The sequence below is a fragment of the Chenopodium quinoa genome, unplaced genomic scaffold, assembly GCF_001683475.1.
Source record: "Chenopodium quinoa cultivar QQ74 unplaced genomic scaffold, ASM168347v1, whole genome shotgun sequence".
NCBI lineage: Eukaryota > Viridiplantae > Streptophyta > Magnoliopsida > Caryophyllales > Amaranthaceae > Chenopodium > Chenopodium quinoa.
This window is the reverse complement of record NW_018743616.1, coordinates 1,101,414-1,127,893: the sequence shown is the minus strand read 5'-3', so window position 1 is coordinate 1,127,893 and position 26,480 is coordinate 1,101,414. Positions and strand designations below refer to the sequence as shown.

Sequence of the window (26,480 nt, the reverse complement as noted above, 5' to 3'; positions counted from 1 at the left end):
TATTTGACTGTAATACACAGCCTAACTGTACGTCGCGAGGTTTAGATCGATATCCATTGCAGGGAAGGCTCTATCTCCTTTTGAATAGTTTTCGAAGAAAAGAGGTAGCTCACATAATTCCGGCTCTTCTTGCATAGAAGCTTTTAGTGTAGTCGTCGGCTACAATCGACTATAATAACATAAAAGATATAGACCGTTTAATATGTTTATCTAAAATCCTAACAATTTATTTTGAAAAAATAAATTAATTAATTAATTAAAAGAGTACATTTATGTTTTAATTAAGTACTCGTACTATTAATGTCATGCATATTTATTTGTTTTGGCTAAATGAACATGAATTAATTATTTATGTAACTCAATTAATTATTTTCATGTTTAAGGCGTGTATATTTTATATCTCTTTGTGAAAGTATGGATCGGAGTACATACCGTAGCAATAGAAATCCTTTCTTTCTCCTTATCAATCACAACCTTGTGCACCACACTCTTCAGTTTGCCATTACTCATCATCTGCATAACACATTTTCTTAATTAGTAATCACTATCCTGTTTCTCTCGTATTTGGTACGTGTATACGTGTACGTGCACATGCGCAGTGTATGTATACTAGAGTCTCTCATCGTTTCCATGCAATTAATGCAACCTAATACGTGTACGTGCCTTGAATAATAGAACTGAATAAAAATGCATAAAGGCCTACTATTGAGGTAATTAAAAATAATTGTCAAATTAAGCTACATACCTCCAACTGGTCACCAATATTGATGAAAAGAGCATAAGGAACAATTGGAACTTTAAACCATTTATCATCTTTAAGAGCTTGTAAACCTTCAACTTGTTTGTTTTGCTGGAGAATGGTAACGACTGTACCATCCGAATGTGGTTTAAGGCCTATAACGCGTTCTGGTGTTGAACATGGCGGATAATAATTGAATCTTGTGAACAAGTTCATGGCCTCATCTTCTCCACACTCTTTCAGAAAGCTGTCTTCATCCAACTCGACTGATTTTGCAATCGCCTTTAAGAGGGATTTTGTTACTCTCCTCACTTCCACGGCGTACTCCTCCAATGTTTCCCTGCAGTATAAATGTTTATCATATTTATTTTTTATTTTTTTACTTTTGTTCTCTATTTTTGTGAAGCAGTAAAAGGAGTTGTAAATTCCTTCAAAAAAAATGAAGAAGTAATCAATCATATACAATACAGAGGGAAAAATGAGTAGCGTTTTGTTTATTGTAGATTTGGTAAATAATAATAGTAGTGGTTTGGGCAAAAAAAAAAAAAAGTTGTTTTGCCTAAAAAGCCCTTAGGGTTACAAATAAGCATTAAATATCTTTCTTTATTTGGTATTAGTTTAGAAATATATGACAAAATTACGCGCAAATCAGTGTATTAATGAATATATTTCAATAATACTTTCCTCTTTTATAGCATTTTCCAAAAATTAATAATAATAATAAAAAATAAAATAAAAACCTCCTACCAATCCTATGTGGACAGTAGTTTGGTAAATAAGTTTTATCCTAACGCAAAAAATTAATTATGTTTTTAAATTGTCTTGTATTTGTAAATCATTTTAATATATATATTTGTGATATTTTAGGTATGGTTGTTCCAAAAAAAAACTACTTATATTTATTTTAGATATGTAAAAGAATCTTCCCTTATATTAGAACTTATTTTCTAATTTTATATTTATTTATTAACATAATTGAAACGCACTATGTTTTTCCAAAAAAAAGAAAAAAAAGCGTCCTCTAAAAAATAATGTTAATGAAGGTAACAATAATGCAAATTAGTTTTTTTTTTAATTTTTTATTCATCTTCAATCTAAAATCATTCTCATAGCTTCAACATTCAACAATGAAGGAAGATTATTCACAAATTCATATGGCTGATCAAATTAAACACAAAATAATACTACTTCTAACAATTAATCCCGAAATTATAAGATATAATCTGTAAACTTTTAAGAATGTAGATAATTAACTTAATTACAAACTATGATTTTAAAAAAATTGAAGTATATATGTAATGATTATACATTAATCTTATTGATTTCATATATTGTTTGGTAATTTTTAGATGTGTTTTGGATGAATAATGAAGGTTGAAGGTTAAAGATGAAATACCCCCTTAAATAGGTCGAAGATGAAGTGCATCATTGAAAATGGATGAAGGTATTAAAATGGGGATGAAGCTTTTAAAAAAGAGGATGAAGCTGTACACATTTTTTTATAATTATTTTGGATGACTTTTATTAATTTTACTACTATATTTTATTTGGATGGTTGTTTATAATATTATAATTTGGAAAAGAAAAAAAGAAGTTTACCCTCCAAAATTAAGAAAAACAAACAACACTTTGCTGACCGATCAATCGTTGACTGCTCATGACTTAATTAAATGATGCGTAAATTAAAAAAAAAATTTAAAAAATATAATACTCAAAGGTTAAGATTAAACAACAAACATAATAAACGGTTTAGATTTAATCTCTTAGCGTAGTCGAAGATAGTTGTCTGTAATCGATGACTACAATAGAAGCTTTGATTAGACGGAAAGTGAAATGGGTTTCTTTGTTTTTCCCAAAAATACAAAGTGTCAGAAAGATAGATGAGAGTTTTTTTTTTTTTTTCCAAATAAATTTTAGAGATTACGAGTAAAAGAGATGATGTGTAGGAGGAGTTTTGGGAAAAGAATCCGTCAGCTCCTTCGAGATAAACGCGAGTCTACGTTGGGACTTCCATTGAAAATGGTAAATGTTCTTAATGGTGAGCTGCTGTAGTTAATTTTACAAAAAAATAAAAATGATTACTTCTATAAATATTTTATTTCATTTATGGCTTATAAGATTATGTAATTGATTCTCTTTAACAAGCGCCCCAGGGGCACCCGTTAGCTTTTGCCTTACCCAATATCGTAAAGTATATGATTGTATATGAAGAAAATTAAAATGTCACCTGAAATTTGGAATATATTCAGGCCAAAAGTTGAAATTGCGCTGATCAACAGGGTAAACTCGGAGATGCAGTCTATCATTCCAGTTGTAAATCTGACCCTCGGAAATTGTATCGCCTCCATAACCTTCAAACCAGTCTAATGTTCTGCTATGCTTCTGTTTTTGTTCTAATGACAGAGCAAAGAATTCCTTCCCGACTTCTCGGATTTTATCAAGTAACGAACTATCCAACCCATGATTGATAAGCTGAAATAAAAAAAATAAAAATATCAGCAAGCCGCGAAAAAAAACATTATATGGCTAATGTTGGGAAATTGATTCAAAAGTTAGTTATTATTTAGAATTGTAAGTGTACGTGGGTTTATCATATTTGAATAATTTTAAGATGAATATACTTAGAAAATACAGATGATAATGATTAGGTTACGATGATATTGAATTGGACATGTGTTGTTTACATAGTAGCTAGTCTTCATATGTACATGAATGATACAAATGATCGAAAGACTAATTAACAAGTAACAACCAACTAATTAATGGCCTATCTCACATTTATTTTTTTATTTTTTATTTTTGAGGAAAGGCAAGCTGATGTAATTAATTAAACTTAAGTTGATCAATAATACATCGAAAATTATTATAATTTTATTTCATCAGGCAACTAAAATTTATTTAAGGTCTAGTTGCGCCTTAAAATAAAATGTGGGAAAACATGTTGGGCAATGCAAATTTGTTTGAATTCTTTGAAACATGCTGAGTGTTTCTCAACTTCTACAAGTAATATGTAATCATATACGTAGTAGTATAATCATCTAATAATCAAAATAATCACAGCAAGCACTCTGGCAGTTTTAAGGCCAAATTAGAAAATAACACCCAAAAAAACCCCGATTTTGATAATAACACCACTAAAAAAAAAAGGTTTTATTATAACATCACCAAAAATCGCAAAATTTTGTTTCACCACCCACTAACGGGTTTTTGGATGGAAACCGTTAGTGGGACCCCTTTGGACACGTGTCAATTAGGTATTGGTTTAAAAAAAATTAAAAAAAAAAAAGAAAACACCCTAACCCAGCCACTAGCCTTCCACCGGCAGCCCATTCTTAGCCGCCGGACGCCAATCCTCAGCCGTCGGCACCCTTTATCCCACCAAAACCAGCGAAATCAGGCCAACCACCACCCTCTAACTGGCGACAACCATCCTAGTCCAATCAACCGCCGTGAAAACGAAATCCACCGCATAATTCGCCGCCACTCTAATTGGTTTCTAGGTACGGGTTTGGGTTTGGGTATGGGTGTGGCTTGGGGTTTCGGCGGTTTGGCGATAGTTTGAGTAGGGGAGAGGAGTTCTACAAAAGTGGTGGGTGTGATGTTGTTCGGCTAGCTTAGGTTGGGGTGATGGTGGTTCGGCGACGGTGTGGGCTGGGGTTTTGGCTCGTTTAAGTTGGGGTAACGGTGTTCAGCGAAGGTGTGGGCTGGGGTTTCGGCTCGTTTAGGTTGGGGTTACGGTGTTCAGCGAAGGTGTGGGTTGGGGTCACGGTGGTTCAGCGATGGTTTCGGAGCTTCGTCGACGATTTCAGGGGCTAGGTATGGGTGGGATCGGTGCCGGTGGTGGAGGTGGCTAGCTGGGTTAGGGGGAAAGTTTTTTTTTCAATTTTTCTGTTTTTTTAAACTAATAAACAATTGACACATGTACATGGCGGGCCCCACTAACGGTTTTCATCCAAAAATCCGTTAGTGGGTGGTGAAACCAAAATTTTGGGAATTTTGGTGGTATTATAATAAAACTTTTTTTTTTGGGTGGTGTTATTATCAAAATCAGGGGTTTTTTTGGGTGTTATTTTCTAATTTGACTGATAAAAAATTAAAATGATATGGTTAATAGTACGTGTTTAAAACAAACCTGTAAGCAACCCCATGAATTAAGAACTGAACCAAGTTTTCGCAGTTCTTGTTCGTGTTGGCTTGACGATGCATCTGAAAGTAGGCCAAGATCAATTGATGGACTTTTCATGTATTCGATCTCAGAGTGATTATTATTATCTTCTGATATGTTTGGAAGTTGTTGGATTTTGTAAGTTTCAGGAACCACTTTTTCTGTAGTAGATTTGATCAACTCTTGAATTGGTTTAGATGGTATTGCAAGATTCATAGGACAAATGGATGATACAGCCATTTTACTTGCTTATTTTTAAGAATAATATACTGAGAAATACAGATGAGAGAATAGAAAAGATTAGGTTTTGATGATACTAATTTTTTTTTTTTTTTGACAAAGATGATACTAAATTGGATGTCTGTTGTTTATATAGTAGCTTTTACATGAATGATACGAAAAATGAAAGACTAATTATTAACAAGCAACTAATTAATGTAGTAACTAATTTAATGGCAAATCTCTCATTTATTTAGTTGATCAATAAAGACGAACATTTAATCTTAGTGAAATGTTGTGATTGGATTGATAGATCTCACATTATTTATTTTTTGCGTTTTACAAATTCAACTTAATTAATTGCTAAGTTCAACTTAATTAATTGCCCTATATAATCTATGTTCGTTAAATCTATTGTTTCCTTTCCTTTCGGATCTTAGCACATGTACTTTATTATAATTTGATAAATATAGTCAGGTATTATGCATGGTTGAATAGTAATACTAAAATATTTCGTAGTAATTATTAGGGGTAAGCAAAAAATCAGGTACCCTAAATCGGAATTGGAACCTGTTAGGAACCGAAAGTTCCTGAGCCGGAATCTATATAAGAGGTTTCGGTTCCGGGTATCAAAATGGAAAACCTGTTGCAACATGTTACGATTTAGGTTCTCAATTTTTTTAAACCAGAACCTGTAAGGTATCCTATAACCTGATAAAAGTATCATTTAACTTTAAATTATACATCGATTCTAACCTATTTTTTTGCAAATAATAAATATCAAAATTACAATTATAAATATATGTATTAAATTTGCTAAACAATTACTATTAGTTTGTTTTATTTGCGAGTTATAAACATTATAAATTAGTGACCATCCAGTTTTTTTTTATAAAAATTCTGCAAAAAGTTATTAAGTACTACATATATTACAAGACATGATACCCTGAATCGGAACCGGCACCTATAGGTTCCGATTTCAGTTCCGGTTCCCAAATTGAGGAACCTGTTGCAGCAAGTTCCGATTCCCAATTTGAGAACCTGTTGCAACAGTTTCCGGTTTCCGTTCTAGGAATTTTAATAGGTACCCTGTAATTCTCACCCCTGATAATTATTAACATTTTCGTTTTATATTAATATGCAAGATTTAGGGACCTCTAACTGTACACATGCATCCTTAGTGTTACTTCTATACTACTCACTGGTTTGATAGTTTTTGTTAGTCGTCGGCTACGATGGACTACAATAAGATAAAAAGATATAGATCATCCGCCATCTGATCTGAGGATGGATGAATCTAAGTCTTATTTGTCTTGGAGTAAAATATGGCCCATATGGGTTTAAGTAGAGTTGTAACTTAAAATTGGGTTTTAGATCGGGTTTGGTTCAGATCACTTTAATTCTTAGATCATATTCGAATAAGGTTATTATATTAAGTCAATTTAGCCTCAAAGTCGAGTTCAAGCAAAGTTTAAGTTGGGTCATATTCAGTTAGGGTTATGTCTGGTTGCTTACTCTTTTAGATTCGAGTCAAATTCAAATCAGCTTTGATTTCATGTTCGTATTATGTTAAGCAAGTATAGGTTTGGACTAGTTACTTTATTGCCTTGAATCCTTCTAATTGACTTTATTTTAACCAAGCTTATATATACAGTATTAATAGTCAACTAGTGTGTGAACCAAGCGTTATTTCGAGTGTTACTTTGAGTTTTAGTTTTTTTTTTTTAAGTATACAACTTGGAAGATTGGTTGATTTTTAATTGTTAGTAAATTATATTAATAAAATGATAACATGAAAGTATTTTGGATTATTTTCACTTTTATATTACGTTCTAATATGTATTTGTATTTATATATATATATATATATATATATATATATATATATATATATATATATATATATATATATATATATATATATATATATATATATATATATATAATATATATATATATATATATATAATATATATATATATATATATTATATATATATATATATATATATATTATATATATATATATATATATATATATATTATATATATATATATAGAACATGATTTATTTATTTGTGGCTAAGACGATGGTAATAATAAGTGTGTTTTTTATATAATGAAACTTAGTTGTTGAATGATGATGTAGTGTGATACCTGTGCGAGAGTGGGTTACACGGGCCACATCGACATTGTTAAAAATGTTTTTTTAATTTAATATATAAATTAATAAAAGTATAGATGGATTCATTATATAGTATAGTTATCGAGTAGTAGATAGATGGAGAAGATAACGATACAGTAGCCTATGTACTAATGTATAGCTTAAATTAGTTTAAATATCCTATTTAAACAAATTTCCTCCGTTTTTTTTAAAATTTTTACATTTGAATGTCTTTGTGAGAGAACGGAAAATGGTTAATGTTTAAAGATTAAAAATTAACAGATAGAATATCGACAAAGAAGTTTAATTATGGGGGTTATCGAGGACGCCTACAAGGTGAGACGTCCACAATTTTATGAAATTGAATCAATAGCAATTTGCGCACGCGTTTGTGATATCTTTAAACTTTATGTTTGGGCGGTTAGGCCATACAACTCATAAATATTACTCCCTATGTCCCTTTTGGTCAAATTTTAGTCTCAAAATGTTCACCCCAATTGCATTTTTCAACAATTATTAATATTAATTTTTTATCAAAATTTCCTCCAATTTGCAATAATTTTTGTGCAAATTTAGCTTTTCTATATAAATTTCGAATTTCATATACTTTTATTACTTTCTCTCTCTACATTTTTGCATACCCCTTATAAATTTACCTTTTCAATGTACTTTTACTACTTATTTAAATTTCTTAATTCCCGTGAAATTTCACCAAAAGAGATTATCATTAAGAGGAGGGAATATGTACTACGTAATATAATAATAATGAACGCATTCCGTACAAAAAGTACCCCCTAATAATTGATTAGGACATTTAACCTAATTTAAGCCATACATTGAATACATGTGCTATACTGCTATCTATTCAAAATAGACCTGGCAAATGGGTCATTAGGGTCGGGTCACTTTCAGGTCGGGTCAATTTTGGGTTGGCTATCATTCGGGTCGGGTCGATTCGGATTTCGGGTCAGGTATCGGGTCAAGTCAATTTCAAGTCAAGTATGTTCGGGTCATATTCGGGTCAGGTCAAAATCTGGTCGGGTCATGTTCGGGTTGTTTTATTTGTGAATTAAGCTCAAATGAATAATTTTATACGGATTATATATTTTGTTATTGTTATAATAAAAACTATCAATTCAGTTTATGAGCTTAACTACGGTTGAAAATGAACAATTTGAGTTACTTTTGGTACAAGACATTTTAAGTTCAATTATAAGGTAATTTTAGTTCGGGACATGTCGGGTATTGGGCCTGTTCGGGTCAATTTTGGGTATCGAATCTGTTCGGGTCAAACACTTCGGGTCAATTTCGGGTCGGGTCAGTTCGGGTGTCGGGTCAGTTCGGGTCAACTCCATTTTCAGGTTGGGTATGGGTCGGGTCGGGTCAATTTCGGGTTTCGGGTCATTTTCGGGTCATGGGTCAATTCATTCGGGTCGGGTCATCGGGTCTGGGTCAGGATTGCCAAGTCTAATTCAAAACATACAAAACGTGGACATTTAAACTAATTAGATACGGAGTACATTCTCCGTTCTCAAAAAGTTGCAACGTTTTGACACTTGCTAATCAATAGTGTAAATTTTCACATGTTATACCTTAAAGAGAACAGAAGAATTATAAGGCATTATATTCTTTTTTCAAAAGATACTGAAATTATCTTGAACTTGTTAACTTACAATTTAAAATCAATTCTTTTCTTGTAAAAAGTTCGAGTTAACTCTTATGAATAGTGTTTGGACAATTATACCTTTTAAAATGTTTATTTACTTATTTACCCTTTTTAATGTTAATTATCTCTTTTTTTTAACTCTTAAAAATAGTGTGTAGACATTTATATCCCTAAACATATTTGTTTATTTAATTTCCCTCATTAATCATACCAACAACTAAAATAATTACATAAGACTAAATCGAAATAACTCCCTTGTTATGGCTAGTTATAACGCGCGCATCACGCGCGTTAGCCTCCCTAGTAATTAAAACCTCCGTAGTAATTAAAAACGAAGGCATAAGCAGAATACGAAGGATGAAAGTTGTTGATGATCTGATGAATAATAAAAATGAAGATTTAGGTGAAGGTTGAAGATGAAATTTAACAACGGAGGTTTAATTTTGTGTTTCTTTCACAATGTTTTCATTAACGAAAGTTGAAGATGAAAATGAAGACGAAGTTGGATCGACCAATGATTCTCTTTATGCAAGGGCGGGAGCCACCTTGTAGCAAAAGTGGATTCAATTGAACATATACTTCAACAATTATGAACCCCATTATTAATAATAAATTTAGCTCTAGCTGCCACTTCCTTAAGGACATAATATTATTATTATTAAGAGGTACATATTTATAATTATTGAGCGGCGATGACTTAATTAGTGACTTACCAACACTAAGAGCATAGGAGGAAGGACAAGTTTTTGAAAGGGAAAAGTGGAAGGGTGGCCTAAGGCAAATAACGACCCAAATTTGGGTAGATTTTGCAAATTAAATTACATTTAATTATTTGACAAAGAATCCAACTTGGCTTATGATAAACAGGTGTGGGGCCACACCCTTCATGAGCGTCCACTTTGCACCACCAAAGAGTTACTACCTCAAAACCATATGGCAATGAGGGGAGTAGCCCCTTAACTTTATAAAGTGGACATAATTTCTCTTTTCTTCAATGTGGGATACATATCCCAATAATTCTCTTCACTTTTATATTCTTTCTACGTGGGACAACACTTTCACTCACATATGAATTTGTTCATGGGCTCAACAACTTACGTGGAGACACATATTCATTGGTACTATTTAGTACTCGTATATAAAACGATAAAAAAGTGCATATTACATACTCATGTAATCATATAAGCCTATTCTTTTTTCTTTAAAGTTTAGTGGGTCCTTACTCTTTAGTTGAGTAACGTAGGACTTTAGTCCTAATAAGAAGAGATTAGAAGACATTCCAAATGCCCATTATTTCGAGATTCGAACTTGAGATTTAGGTATCCTTCGGTTGAACCAATTTCTCATGGGCACTTGGAAAAAGCTAACGAAAGCCCCGAGGTCGTTGGATAAGCTAACTAAAAGCAAAAATATTAAATTAAAATGAACATTAATTACACCAATTGATGCATGATTTTGGCATGCATTTCCAAATTAATACTTCGTACCATTTCAGGAAATGTTTTAAATGTTTATCTAACGCCCCGGGGACAGCGTTCATTAGCAAGATCCTTCTAGGAAATACAATTGTGGTATATTGTTTGGTTAGTCAAATAAGTGCAAAATAGAGGAATGAAGTTGATTTTTTTTTTTCCCAATTTGAAGTTCCTACATAATATAGGAATTAAATTACTTAGCTCTCCTAAAGTCGTTCAAAATTCCCATGTTTTGTAATTTTCTTAATATTACCCAAAAAACTAAAACAATTTCCTAAGAATTACTCCCTCCGTCCCAGAATATCTGGGATGTTGGACTTTTTTCACAATTCATGTATTAGTTTTGACCATAATTTTTTACTAACATAAAAATATATTTTATCATAAATATGCTGTTAGATAGGTATTAATATAAAGTTTCATAATATAATTTTCAAAAAAAAATTTAGTAATATTTATTTATATAAAAATAAAGTCAAACTAGGGCATTGGCATGTGTGCAAAGTTGGTTGTGTCAGATATTCTGGACAGAGGTAGTAGATTAGAGAAATAACTTCCCATAAACTGTAAATTATCATGGGAAGTCATTTTCCATTGCAATCAAACAAGGCCTTAGATGCATTATTTTCAAGATTCAAACTCGAGATTTAGACGTGTTCGTCGTTGTTCTAAAAAAACTTAATTTACCTAATTCAGATAATATATGATTATATTGCACTTCCTATAAGATAAGTTTAGACAATATAAGTTAAATTTATACTTTTATTAAGCTCGGTTATACTCATAAGGGACCGTTTAATTGGGATAATAATCAAAAGAAAAGGAAATGAATATGCCTCATTAGACAAATAAATAAGCTATCAAAATATTTTGCAAAGAAAACACTACTCATAGCTTAATCCAATCCCTTAATTAGTTGACCATTCATGCAGAAATAGGTAGATTGAACACACAATCAATCATCTTTCAACTTTTCAAGAGTTCACTGTTGTCATAAAAAAAAATAAAAAATAAAAAAAAAATAAAAAAAAATAAAAAAAAACATTTCAAGTAGATCCTAGATGAAGAGTAAGACCAGATAGCAACCAATTTCACGTTATTACGTATTACGTAGAACCCTAAAGTTGATCATTACTACCCTATTACGTAGTACTGAGTTTAGTCTGCTCTAAGCTAAAAATGAAGTATGCATGTATCCTTATTATTGGTCATTTTATTCATTAGAATAGATAACAAATTAACTTTTAAATAAATACATACGAAGTTTATATGTAGAGTAATAATTAATACAAGTTCCTAGTCAAATCTTCCTCACAAAAAAAAAAAAAAAAAAAAAAAAAAAAAAAAAAAAAAAAACAGTTCCTAGTCAAACCATTTCATCTGAAAATAAATTTATCTAGCAAAATGGGATTAAAAAAAAAGGATTTTTTTTAAAGAACTACCTAATAAAGCCCAGATTTTGTGATAAATTACCTAATAAAAAAATTATTGTAAAAAACTACCTAATAAAAGGTAAAATGTTGTAAAAAACTACCTAACAAAATGTAAAATGTTGTAAAATACTTCTGCCGGAAATCCACCATTGACCCGCCTCAAAACACTCCCAAAATCACCACTTTCACCCCAATAAAACCAATCCAACCTACTTGAAATTGCCTCTACCACGCCGAAACCACCATTCAACCCCAAAACCACCACCTCTAACCCCAAAAATCCAACATCCTGAATCACGAAACTACCCTCACCAACTCGAATTATCCTCTAACCACCCCAAAAATAACCTTATTACCACTTTGAAAATTAATCCATGTGGTGGTTTCGAGGGATATTTTGAGGTGGATCAACGCCATAAAATTAGGTTAACGATGGAAATTCGGCCAAAGGTAGTATCTTACACCATTTTACCTTTTATTAGGTAGTTTTTTACAATATTTTTTTTATTAGGTAGTTTCTCACAAAATTTAGGTTTACTTAGCTAGTTTACAACGAAAAACCCTAAAAAGAATTATTTAGGAAAAGATAATAAATAAATTTTATTTTGCATAAAGAAATGATACGTGTCATTCATGAGGTATCAACTAGACCCTTTTCCTAGCACCGGTTGCTAGATCATGTGCTCTAGCTAGCCACCACATTGCTAATGCAAAGGACTCCATCAGGCCCCCCCCCCCTTTTTTTTTTTTTTTTTTTTAATCAAAACACTTTGCCTTATGCACTAATATACTCTACTTTTGACTACATTGATGATTTAAGTTAAGGAATGAAATATATAGTCATATACTTAAAATCTTGTTAGATTCATCTGGATCTATATATTTTCATAATATCCAATTTGAAAATTTTATATATTGTGTGATATAAAAATATTAGTAATTGAAATAATGTATTTATAAGCTTTTTTTTTTTTTTTTGACAAGAAGAAAAAGGATTTCATTAATGAAAGATAGCCAAATGACACTTACAAATAATTCCTAGGAGATTTAGAATTCCAACACAACTACAAATCACCTAAGAACTAGATACATCGCAAATTCGATCAATGATCGCCTTAATAAAAAATTTCATCCAAAGCAATAAAACTCTAAGTTAGCACTAATTCGGTTTGAGATCCACTGATGAATAATTGTTTGAGTGAAAATAGTCATATAGTCTTCTAGATACTTCTAGAGATTATGAAACCCAAAATCTTCAAATTTCGGCAGACAAACCAAAAAAGAAATTAACCCTAATAGAATAACCACCATCTCAAAGATGAGATCCATTTAATGAAAGCAATTAAAATTTTTTTACGGCTTACCACCGGTAAAAACACCAATGAAAGCTTTAAATGAGAATGGTTAGAAATAAATATATAGATAAATCATCAGTACAATAATCCTACTAGTGATCATACGGAGTAGTAAAATATCGTTATGCCCAACACTTAGGGACCAAACTCCCTAACTACATTCTATTTATACTAAATACGATTCAATTCATTCTTTCAACAAAAAAACAAAAAAATAAAAAAATGATCACATATTACTTGCAAAGTGACAAAAATAGATACATGTACTCTACACGTCAAATTAATTGTTGCCAATGTTGGTGCACATTTTAAGACATAATTAACTTACACCTTAAACATCTTCTAATTCAATCAACTAATTAAAGCCTTAATCTCACAAATAGGGTTCACTACATGAACCAAAAGTGTTTATTTCGTGTAGACATCAACAAAAATCTTTCTCCTCCATCTCTTCATCCAATGCTTTAGATGAAAAAATATATATATAAAATAAATTAATAGATTATTAATCTAATTTAAATATTATTTCTTGTGACACTTATTTCGAAATGGATGAAAATAAATGAGAAATAGGCCATTTGTAAAATACTGCGCAAATTGCTATCCATTCAATTTCCTATAACATTCGGACGTCTCACCTTGTACGTACGTGTCCCCAATAACCCAAGCATTATTAAGAAACTATGTTGATATGATTATCAATTAGGATACTTAAACTTATTAGAACCATACATATAATTTAAAACATGTGCTATTGTATTGTTGTCTTCTCCATCTATCTGCTACTCTACAACTACGATGAATTGACTATTAGTACTACGAAATTTTGGTTACAGGGATTCAAGAAGAGTATATATTATCTAAAATTTAATATGATATGAATTTGACTCGAATTCAAAGGGGTAAATGAACAGCCAGACATAACCTTAACTAAATATAACCCAGCTTAAATTTGAACCAGACTATAAGGCTAAATTGACCTAACATAACTTGACTCGAACATATATGATCCGATAGTTAAGGTGATCGATCAGAACCTACCACACCCGATTTGGAAACTACTTAGACCCATATCATCTTGCGCATTGTAAATGATTTGATGCTTGATATTTCATTATTCTTTGTCGTTTTGATCTAGACATATGTATGAACTTACTTCGTATTAATGCATGCTATACTAAGCCCATGCGAAGCTTTGACTGACATGATCCTATTTGGTAATTATTTGGAAGGTAGTAGCTTATTAATATATCTGGTTGTATATTAACTGGTTTGACTAGCTGATTGTGCTAGTTTTTGTTTGATGTACTAGCTATGTGGTTATGTAAAAGTATTTGACAATTACTGTAGCTATTAATTGTTACTTGTTTCAATGTATAATATAACCAAAAAGATAAATACCGCTCAATAAGCCAATTTCAATAACATAACAGATCAAAGAATAAGTTCGTTGTTGCCAAAAGTAAGAAAAAAATACTCATGATTTAGCTAGAATGATAGCTAGCTAGTGGTTGCAAACTCCATAACTCACTTATTAGAGCAAATTCTACTTGAAGCTAAGGCTAAAGAAAGAGTATTCAAGTTTAGCTTGGCCAAAACTCCAATTGAGCTATATAAGTTTATTTTCATTTGAAGTTCCCAAAGTACTTAAATGGTAAATTTATGCTAGGGACGTAATATGATGTGGATCTCTCAAGACTCTCACAAGGCTCGCAAGCTGTAATAATAATAGATATTTGAATTTTAGCCAGAACTAAAAAATTACACGAAAATTAATAGGATAGTACTCAAATTTTGCAAGAATAGAGGGTCTCTTTATAGTCGCAACTAGAAGATGATCACGAGTCACAACAAGTGATGTTTTTTATTAGCAATCAAACGAGCAACACTCAAAGGGTTAATTCCCAAAACAAATTTCTCAGCATTCATTAAAAATGACTGCTGATATGCAGCCATATTTATAGGGTGAAACATCGTACAAAGATAAGATAGGAAACTAATAATCATATCCTAAAATAAGATATAATATTAAGAATCTTAATCCTAATAAATTTACTAATCATATAGTAACCAACTATTAAATCTATTATAACATAAATAAATTAAACAAATAAATGTCGTAATAACTAAAACTCTTAAAGCCTAAAAATAGAAAAAATCCTTTCAAGTGAAAGATAAAAACTCGTAGGCAAAATCCTAATAATTAATAATAACTAAAAGATAGTGTAAGATTTCTAAAAACTCCATAAATTTAAAAAAAAAAAAACTCATATTAAACTATTGCTTCCGCGTCATAATAACTCCCTAAGACAACCTATTGATAGCAATAGTTAACTAGCAATGGTAAACATATTATTTCTTGTACAAGTTAAATTCAAATTAATTGCCCCACATGTTTTTGCACATTTTAATTCAAGGTTCAATAACGTTGTACGTACTAGTATAATAATGGAATAAAATTAGTATAAAAATTCGATGCATTATTGATCAGCTAAATAAATGAGAAATAACAGGCCATTAATTAGTATTAATTAGTTAGTTGTGTCTTGATAAATAGTCTTTTGTATCATGCATTCACGTACATGTAAAAGCTACTATATAAACAACAAACATATCCAATTTAGTATCATCAAAACCTAATCTATTCTATTCTGTCCTCTGTATTTTCTCAGTATATTATTCTTAAAAATAAGCAAGTAAAATGGCTGTATCATCCATTGCTCCTATGAATCTTGCAATACCATCTAAACCAATTCAAGAGTTGATCAAATCTACTACAGAAAAAGTGGTTCCTGGAACTTACAAAATCCAACAACTTCCAAACATATAAGAAGATAATAATAATCACTCTGAGATCGAATACATGAAAAGTCCATCAATCGATCTTGGCCTGCTTTCAGATGCATCGTCAACCCAACACGAACAAGAACTGCGAAAACTTTGTTCTGTTCTTAATTCATGGGGTTGCTTACAGGCTTGTTTTAAACACTTTTATTTAACCATAGCATTTTTTCCTGTCATAGATCATTAGACTAATTATTTCGCGGCTTTGTTTATGTTATTTTTTTCAGCTTGTGAATCATGGGAAGGAATTATTTGCTCTGCCATTAGAGCAAAAACAGAAGCATAACACAACATTAGACTGGTTTGAAGGTTATGGAGGTGCTACAATTTCTGAGGGTCAGAATTACAACTGGAATGATAGACTGCATCTCAGAGTCAATCCTGTTGATCAGCGCAATTTCAACTTTTGGCCTGAATATATTCTAAATTTCAGGTGACAAATTCATTTTCTTCATACAATCATATATTATATAATACAATATATGATAAACCTCAAAACTATATGATGATAAACATGTATATATGATCATATTGCAGGGAAACATTGGAGGAGTACGCCGTGGAAGTGAGGAGAGTAACAAAATCCCTCTTAAAGGCGATTGCAAAATCAGTCGAGTTGGATGAAGACAGCTTTCTGAAAGAGTGTGGAGAAGACGAGGCCATGAACTTGTTCACAAGATTCAATTATTATACATACACATATATACATACGGGTACCAAATATGAAATAAGAAAGTGATTGAGAAAATTTATGTGTTGAATGCAGATGATGAGAAATGGCAAACTGAAGAGTGTGGTGCACAAGGTTGTGATTGATAAGGAGTAAGAAACGTATTTTAATGTAATAGTATATGGAAATACTTTGCACTCTTTATGCATACGATATAGTCAGTTGAAAATGTCCAATAATATTATCATCACTTATGATATAAAAAAATTATTGAATTTTACTCGTATTTTAAAAAATTTATGGTTATGATCTATTGAAAAATATATTAACGGTCTAGTTCTTTTTGTGTTATTGAAGTCAATTGTAGCCGACAATTATACTAAAAGCTTCCATGCAAGAAGAACAGGAATTATGTGATTTTTTTCTTCGAAAAGGAGAAAGAGCCATCCCTGCAATGAATATATGAACTCGTGACGACGAAAAAAAATAGTACGCTGTGTATTACTGTCAAATGTCTCTAAATCTTGCTCTACCAAGATTTATAATGGATGATTGTTATTACTGTTGATGTATTCTAATAAGTAGCTTCATTCTGAAGAACCATGTTTTCTTTCTTTCATATTTTGTTCATGTTTACACGTATGTATGGGCTATCTTATGAAGGCCTTTTGCTTTATGTAATGTGCACTTATAATAAAATTGGTGACTGAAGTTTATGATAATAAGGCTTTTATTGGGATTTTGTTTTTTCGGTTTTTCTAACACATTTAGATAACAAAATCCCTATAATTATTATTTTTTGACAAGAAAATCCCTATATTATTTGATGATGAAGCATATTTACAATCTTAAAAAAGGTAGGTTTGAAAAATTATTTGGAAAATAATAAAATCTTCATTATTTTCTCTATAATAAGATTTACCGCATATTTCCCAAATATTTTATTCATTTATTTTAGTCAATATCCTAATACAACTATTTAGACTAATAAAATAAAAAATAAAAAATAAAAAAATTAGCCATTAGCCTCACTCATATACGTAGGGCTGTACACTACTCCAGACATTCAATTTGTTCCTTTTTATAATTTTTTTTCTATTTTTTTTACAAAACCGTTAATCAATTTTTTTTTAATAAAACCACCATACATTATTAGAAAAAGGTACTACATTGTTAGACAAAATTAATCCGTTGAAATAAAATATAATACATTATGCATTTTATTTATAAAAAATAAAGGGATTTATTTCAACACGTATGTATGGGCTATCTTATTAAGCCCCTTTGCTTTATGTAATGTGTACTTATAATAAAATTGGTGACAGAAGTTTATGATAATAAGGCTTTTATTAGGATTTTGTTCGTTTAATCTTTTGATGCCAATTTATTTTATTTATTTATTTATTTTTTGAAACAAGATGCCAACTTTGATTTACAAGTCAACTATTGCGTAAATAAGTCCAATTTAGGGTCAATAAGTTAAGTTGGGAATAGAATAGAATTAAATATATTATTTCTCAAATTAAAATGAAAGCCCTAGTAAATTTAAAATGCTTAAGAATGATATATCCTATGAATCTCGAGTTGAAGGCCTGGCCTTTTCATCGATGAATAGTATTAAATTTATACCAGGTAATTTTTATTTGTATAATGCAAAAGGAATTTGTATACTGTAAAATTTTCAATTGGCTAAAAATGTGCCATACTACAAAACTTCCAAACACATGTCCCAAGTCTTCGAACAAGATCAAATTAACCAATATTCTTGACTCGATCTCAAATTAGACAAAATCAGATGAATTCGGATCGAATTAACAACACCAAAATTCCAAAATGATGAAACAAATTAAAATACGAGAATTCGGGACAACCATGCATAGTGCATGCGTGCCTTTAGGACCTATACCATCAAGTAAATAGAATACACATATACTATTAATGGAAGAAATAATTCAAGAAAATCAATATTCTTGATCGAGTACATCATAGATATATAGACATTAAGATTATTACATGAAACAAAACCTAAAGATTAAAGTAAAAAATTAGTTAATCCAGTGGAATAATATATATTGAAGTATATGTCTATACCAAACTATTGCATGCGTAACATAAAGATTTGGATATATCATCGTACATTAAACTCCAAACTAAACTAAGTACAACATATATAACTTCTTGAATCTTGATCATCTTCACCTTCAATTGGCATCGAATAAGAAAGAATAATCTCGGTTGTGTCTCATCTTCTCAAGGTCACTTGGACATATAGCGCGCTTGGTAGCCTTAGTGACGATTTCTTTATCCCCGGCAGCCATAGCAACAACACCTTTACGCAATAACGATGAAGTGCCGGAAGTTCTAATCAAATGCGTAGTAGTAGTGCTCCTTCCGTTTGTTCGAAATAGGTTTTATAAGAGTGTTTGGCTTAACAAAAGGTTTTGTAGTATTCTTTCTAGTTGCTAATGTGTTTGTTTTTGAGGAATGAGTGATTTTGAGGGTGTTTGTCCTGCTAGAAACCAAGGATTTTGATGTAACATTAATGTCTTTAAATTTGGTAAAGTAAGATCTTGGTAACTTGACAAATTTTGTAGCTCGGATCATCTTTCCGGGTTCATTCAAAGATGGGTAAAGTAGGGTAATTTAGCCAACTTCATTGAAGAATTCATCCTTAGCTCTTATAATTGTACGTAAGCCTTGAAGAAAATGAAAGGAAAAAAAATATTAGGGCAAAAGAATCGGCAAAATTGGAAGGAAATACTTTTTATTATTGTTTGGATTAATGGGATGGCGTCATTAATTGATAAGCTTATATTTATTGGAAAATTAGGTAATAATGTTGCTTTTTTGCTACGTAATATGTACTGTAATGGGATATGTAATTAGATATTGGGGTGGGGTGTCAAAGTTTAGGAATTTTATTCCTTTTTCTAGATATTTTTCCCCTTAGAAAATAATCTTTTCATTTTTTTTAATGGTGTCCCAACATATATTTAATTATTTATATCCTCATTTTCCCAAAATTAAAAAAATAAAAAATAAAAAAATAAATTGTACTCGCATTAATAATGGATTTTTTATTTTCTTTTGAATGCAAGAATGAGTTATAAACAACAAAAACATATATGATCTTGTCTCCATCAACATTAAATTATGTAACTTTCCTATTAATATTCAACATCATATATAGGTATTGAATGAGAAAATATGTTAAGCACATAGAAAATTATCGGCGTTGAATGCCAGTGTATAACTTTAAAAAATTATTGACATTTGATTCCCGCCGATGCATAATCAAAACAAAATATTACTTCCAAATAATCTAATGTTTTCTCAAATACTGGGTAATTGAATACATTTCACGATGAACTTCAGCCAAAATGTTTAACACTTTCTTTTGATATAAAGTTGGGGCTTCTGTAGACACCTGATCGTGTCACCTCAAAAACCAAACCCAGTGATGAGTACCTGAGTTCGGTAAATAGTTGAAAAGTCTCGCGAAATTCCCTTAGACCTTGACCATATTCCTAACCTTACCTAAAATGTTTTAAACCAAAAGCTCTATTATTTGTGCATTGAGTTGAGAAAGTGATCGCCATCTTAGTTACTACACCAGAAGGTGAACAAATCACAATTCTAGCCCCAGCTGACTCTCTCCCACTAGATCCGTCAAAGAACATAGTCCATGGTTTTTCTTCTTGGATCATTACGTTTTCCATAGATGGATAGTCAGCCAAGAAATCCACCAGTTCATGTCCTTTAACAGCCTTTTGAGCTACATATGTCAGTTCGTATTGTGATAGATGTGTACTCCATTTGCACAACCTACCTTTGATGAAAGGGTGATTCAATTGTCTGAAGTCCCTTGTGAATTGTGGTTATCCCAGTCATCATAAAATCTATACTTTTTATGTCAAGCTAATTAAAGGCCTCAAACAAGACAAATGAGGTGTTGGCATTTAATTAACTTCACATCTTTAATTATCACAATTGGCTTCAACACCCTAAACTACACTTATTTTAAGAGAAGACGAAATACCAGCCATATATCTTTAAACAGTTAACAAAGCTAATTGAATGCTTTTGACTTTCATTTGATTTAAAAAGTTTTGTTTGAATGTGTTTGACTTTCATAAAATTATAATGCAAATAAGAAAACCTAGGTTTCCAATTATCTCAGGGAATTCCATTGATAGTTCACCTATATCTAGATCAACTTTTACTGTCTTTACCTTAGGATGAGGCTCGGTTATGCTAAAGGTTCGACTCTCCATATCAATTGCAAACTTTCATTTGATTCAAGTGTGACTTTATATTTATTTGATTCTTTTAATTGTACATCATCCGATCTTTTTCATCTTAACAATTTGAATCGTGAAAAGAACATATTAAAGTGAAAAGTAGAAGAAGGAAGAGAGAGAGAGAGAGAGAGAGAGAGAGAGAGAGAGAGAGAGAGAGAGAGAGAGAGTATACATTATATTTTGGTCATTTATATCCTTGAATATAATCCTAGTTTGATATAAATTAGCTATCTATATATGCATTATTGTAAAGTATCCTTTACAAAGGATATAAAATTCTTTTTTCTTAGCTTAGAATATCACAAACATAATAGCCATTAATTTGTAATTATATATTCTCTTTCATTCTCAATACAAAGGCTATCATTCTTCTAATCTTTGAACGAGAAGAGGAACATGATTATATGAATACGGACAATTTTATTTCTGAGCAAGGACACTACATATGTTGGAGTGAGCAAATAAAAATATAATTGAATCAAATAGTACTTCTTTACAATACTCATGGTTGAGGTGTTACACGGACAATATCAAGCAATCCGTCTTGATATTGCTTTGTTCGACTTTTATTTGATAAAGTGAAGCTAAAAACCTCAACTTTTAATTGTTTGCTAGAACCACATTCGAACATTTGATTGCTTTTTGAATAGTGTACAAAATTAAAATTGAATCAACCAAAATAATTCCCACTCTTTAATGTTAAAATAATTCAATTTATTTTTGACTTTCATTAAATATCAACATGCTAGTTTGATTTTTACCATTAAATCAACTTTCAATGACCTTGATTAGGGATGATTTCGATATGATATTTAATGTTCACTTAATAGGTGTTTCTTTACCCAAGACATTGTCTTGATACCCTATTTTGAATATCGTCAAATCGAATGGACTTACTATTTAATTCTAAACTACAATTAAATGATCATAGAATAATATTAATAAACATATTAATATTAAAAGTAAGTGAAGGATATTATCCCGGGTAAAACACATGCTTTGTTTGATCTAATGAAAGTCAAATTTTTCTCTCTATAAATCTAGCTCCAAAGCTGATTGGAAATGAATGAGATTTTTACCAAGATTTGTCTCACGATTTGAAGGTTGCTCAACTTTTGATTGTTCCCTTAAAGAACTTTCAATGAGTCAGAGTAACACCAAGCCTAGCAGCTCTAAAGCCGAGTCAAGTAAAATATAGTCATACATACTTTTATATGTTTGACTTTTATTAAATTATAAGCATTATAATTTTGTGGACGTTGCGAAAACATCGATAGAGGATGAAGTATTATCATTCCCCTTTTTATAGTTGTTATTAGGTTGATGATGATGAGGCTTTTTTGCCTTTTCTTTTGCAAGATCATCTTCAATCCTAATGGCCACAGAATAGACCTTTTGAAAAGTGTTTAAACCAAGGTAACGAAAATGTTTGTTGTACTTTTCATGACAATTGTCAATGAATTTTTGTACTAACTCGAGTTCGGACGGCTTTTGGACAAGGTGAGTCGCCTTTTCACGTGGAGCTAGGCTAATCGGGGTATTAATTGAATTAATGTAAGTTTGGAAGGTCTATTCAATGGGGGATAGGAGTATCAGAAGTTGCTTCAATGGAGAACGATGATAGTTATAGTTATTGATTGATATTGTATTATTTACATCAAATAATGTCAATACGCATATATTAAAATAGTTGGCCTACCCTTTTTGAATCATGAGTTCCACTTCCGAAGAAAGTCAAATGCATATATAGCTAACAAGTTATTAGTTGTTTTTAATGTGTAAAAACAACTAATAACTTGTTAGCTATTTAAAAATTTGTTTGAATGCATTCTGTTGAATGTGTACAACTCGACTTCAAGATCTTTTCTGATCTTGAGCTAAAGATTAATAGGAAAATTACATCACAATATCACAAGGGACTGCAGCATAGTGTTATACTGATCAGTTGAATCAGTGGGTGATTTGACTTCTTGACAAAGTGACAGTCTGCACCATATTAGATCCTCATTCAAAAAGCTTTGTTGAATCTATTATTCGTTTTGGACTTTCATTTGATTCAAACATGGACTTTATACACACTGTTTTGAATGTGTCCAAGCTAATATTATATTGTATGACATTAGGTATAGGAAAGTGTGGCATTAGGGTATATGCACCGTGGCATTAGGTATAGAAAACCGTGGCATTAGGTATTATAGCTATTGCCACGGCAATAATGTTGCCATTGCAATAGGTATTGATCTAACGCCACGGATCATTGATGTCGTGGCATTAGGTGTCATATGCCGTTGCATTAGACCTATTGCAACGCCAGCAGATGCCATGATACATGGCCGTTGCATTAGGCCTAATACCACGGATTTTGACGCCTAATGCAACGGATTTGAGGGTTGCAATAGATCAAAAATGTAGTAGTGAATGTTCTTTCTCACGACATTGTGTAGTTTATAGAATCACTTTAGTAATGGTAGATTATTTAAGCAACATACTTCATAAACTAGTAAAATTTTTGAGTCATACATATATTCATATTATTATCATCTTTTTCTATGAGGGATTCTAACCCTTCATAAATTTAAGTAACGAACTTTAGGTCCACATGTATGAGTATTTCATATTCAATTTACTCATCATTCTTATAATCCAACTTCATGTAGGCATATGAAACATACATAATTGAATTCAATCACGCATCAATCAATATCTTAACAATGAAATCGTGTGAATATTAAACAAAATTTAAAACTTATAGTCCCAAAATTGGAGGGGGTATGCAATTATAGAGTATTAGTTACTAGTAGTACAATACTTGTCTTGACCATTTCGTAGAAATTATATTTATCTCATGTAATAAACATTACTGTCATCACAAACAATACTAATTCATCAATCAACTGCTTTTCCATCTAATTAACAAAGTAAATGAATTGTCCTCAAATTCAAAATTACTTTGAATTTCTTTAGCAATGAACTTAATACACCAATATAGTAATATACCAAACACATGCCATCTATATCTATAAAGTAAACATATCTTGAGAAATTTCACTACTAGAAAAAGGGTTTTTAACGACAAATTATTTCGTCGTTATATGCCCTAAAATTCGTTGTTAAAACTTTTAATGACGAAATTATTTTCGTCGGCTATTCGATTCGATGTAATAACCTCCCTCGTTATTGGTTTTAACAACGATGTTCGTCGTTAGGTAATGACGACGACATATCAGTTTGTCGTTAACCATTAACGATGAATAAAGGACTCGTCGTTAATACATATTCTATTAACGATGAGCTAGTAAGTAATTACAACCAAATAATCTCTCGGTAAATTACAATCCAGTGGCCCAAAAAAAAACTAATAATGATATTAACAACCAAATACTTCATTGTTTTTTTTGACACAAATAATCTCTCGTAAATTACAATCCAGTGGCCCAAAAAAAAAATTAATAATGATATTAACAACCAAATACTTCATTGTTAATGATAAATGTTGTTAACAAGAACCTGTTTATTTACCAATTTAATTTCGAGACAACTATTATATTCAACTAAATTTCAAATTACTAGATAAATAAATATCAAACAACAATCATAATAAATAACAAAAATTGTATTAGCAACTGTATTCCATGTTTGCTGAAACCAACAATTACAATCTTACATCATATATCACATCTAAAAACCGCACTGTTCATAGTATAGTATGGACTAATCAATACAGCAAGAACTAAAAGGGTTTGAACTTGAATTGCGAGGCCAGACTAAATTGGCTTTATCTTACTATCAAATGGAAGCCTATACAACCCGTTTCATCTATGACCTCTCTTCATAACAAAAAATTTTAAAAATTTGTTAAAAGTATAAATCCACCAGCAGTTTCCTCTTGAGCTTCAAAGATACCTCAACATGCCTTTTCTTATTTTTGTATCACTCTAAAATAAAGAATTCCAATCATGAATATAAAAGTGTGTTTCATTGTCTTGTAACTAACTTATTATTTGTGATACGCGCAGAGCCTTGCCTTCACTTCTTCATATTCGGAAACTATACCTGTTGTGAATAAAATTATTAAACATCATTAGTTAAGATTTATCATTTTTTGCCACATTTTGAAGGTAAATTGCAGTGTCATGCATCATGAAGTTTACTTTTAGTGGGCAGTCTTCTTAAGAGTAGTAAATTGGTTAGATACTTCAACAACATATAGCAAGTCCATATATAAAATGAAGAAACAGCAATAAACTATGTAATGCACCTAAGGATGTTCAAGCTATTCAAACATAAAATTCTATTAAATCTGTCACAACATATTGAGGTATGCTTCCATAGATAGTTTGTCAAACATACATTCCTCATTGAAATTTTTTCCTGTTCTCTATTGAAATCTGTCACAACTCATTGAGCTCTTTTCCAGTTCTCTATTGAAATTTTTTGTCACAATATATACAAAATTAAAAGGTTTGATCGTGCAACATTAAAAATTCCCATAGAAAAGCCGACATTAATACAAGTCATTTAAATGATCCTCAATTAATGATTGAAATAAATGGTATGAATCCTTTGTAATTTTATCTCTCAACACTCAGAAATTTAACCACAAAATATATAATACCTTCCTTTTAAATTTTTTCCTTTAACTCCTCAAATATAAATTTGATATTCAAAGCAATGCTAAACTAATTTATTCAATATCAAATATTGAATTCAGAAATTACACGTCCAATAATGAATTAACAATAGCAATAAAAAAAATATTAAAAATCATGATTATTAAAAATAATCAAACATAAATAATGATCCAAAAAATATATTAAAAATGTCACTAGAATCCAAAGAAATAATGAACTAAAGTATTTGCCTACTACTCTAATTAAACAATGGATAATAAATTAAAAACATACCCAATAACAAGTGCTAACCACTAATTGACAAAGAATAGAAGTATAATAAGAATTTATACCAAAAAAAAAAAAAAAAAAAAAAAAAAAAGTCAATTTTTGAATGAAATTTCATATCGTCACTTATTTTTGTAGATTATGTACTGTCAACATCATTCATCATTATCAATCTTTAAAAATTCAATTGACATTCATTCATAAATAAATCACACTATAGATTGCAATTAAAGAAAATAAATCATACTATAGATTGCAATCAAAGAATAAAATGAAATTAACTTACAATTATAGAGTGGTCGTGCAGTGCGGCTTGAGATAGGCCGACATCTCGCGTGGATCTGCGGCAATAGGTGGCTGTGACTGGACGGTTGTTTGCGGCAGGTGGTGGTAGACCTGGCAAACGGGTCGAATATGGTCAGGTCAATATCGGTTGGGAAAATTTCGGGTCAATTAATATTCACGTCGGGTTCGGGTTAAGTCAATTCGAGTCAGTTTCGGGTCAATGATTATTCGGGTCGGGTTGGGTCGGATATCGAGTCAACACTTCGGG

The 26,480-nt window shown here is 30.9% G+C and overlaps 2 protein-coding genes across 2 annotated transcripts; one reads left to right on the top strand and one right to left on the bottom strand.

Moving 5' to 3' along the window:
* Positions 1-378: 378 nt before the first annotated feature.
* On the bottom strand, positions 379-5,364 carry LOC110683123 (protein SRG1-like). The gene is made up of 4 exons (XM_021859474.1): positions 4,872-5,364; positions 2,967-3,211; positions 746-1,079; positions 379-513 (listed from the first exon to the last, which is right to left on the bottom strand). The coding sequence occupies exons 1-4, from the start codon at positions 5,142-5,144 to the stop codon at positions 379-381; spliced, it is 987 nt and encodes a 328-aa protein (XP_021715166.1). The 5' UTR covers positions 5,145-5,364.
* Positions 5,365-16,077: 10,713 nt separating this feature from the next.
* On the top strand, positions 16,078-16,884 carry LOC110683122 (S-norcoclaurine synthase 1-like). Its single transcript, XM_021859473.1, has 4 exons — positions 16,078-16,188; positions 16,286-16,491; positions 16,596-16,716; positions 16,825-16,884. The coding sequence occupies exons 1-4, from the start codon at positions 16,078-16,080 to the stop codon at positions 16,882-16,884; spliced, it is 498 nt and encodes a 165-aa protein (XP_021715165.1).
* Positions 16,885-26,480: the final 9,596 nt, after the last annotated feature.

Coding starts and splice junctions, on each gene's coding strand:
- LOC110683123 (XM_021859474.1), bottom strand. CDS start 5,144: ATGGCTGTATCATCCATTTGTCCTATGAATCTTGCAATACCATCTAAA. Junction 1,080..2,966: donor GAATATATTCCAAATTTCAG/GTGACATTTTAA, acceptor TTTATACTGCAG/GGAAACATTGGAGGAGTACG. Junction 514..745: donor ATATTGGTGACCAGTTGGAG/GTATGTAGCTTA, acceptor TGTGTTATGCAG/ATGATGAGTAATGGCAAACT.
- LOC110683122 (XM_021859473.1), top strand. CDS start 16,078: ATGAAAAGTCCATCAATCGATCTTGGCCTGCTTTCAGATGCATCGTCA. Junction 16,492..16,595: donor GAATATATTCTAAATTTCAG/GTGACAAATTCA, acceptor ATCATATTGCAG/GGAAACATTGGAGGAGTACG. Junction 16,717..16,824: donor AAGAGTGTGGAGAAGACGAG/GCCATGAACTTG, acceptor TGTTGAATGCAG/ATGATGAGAAATGGCAAACT.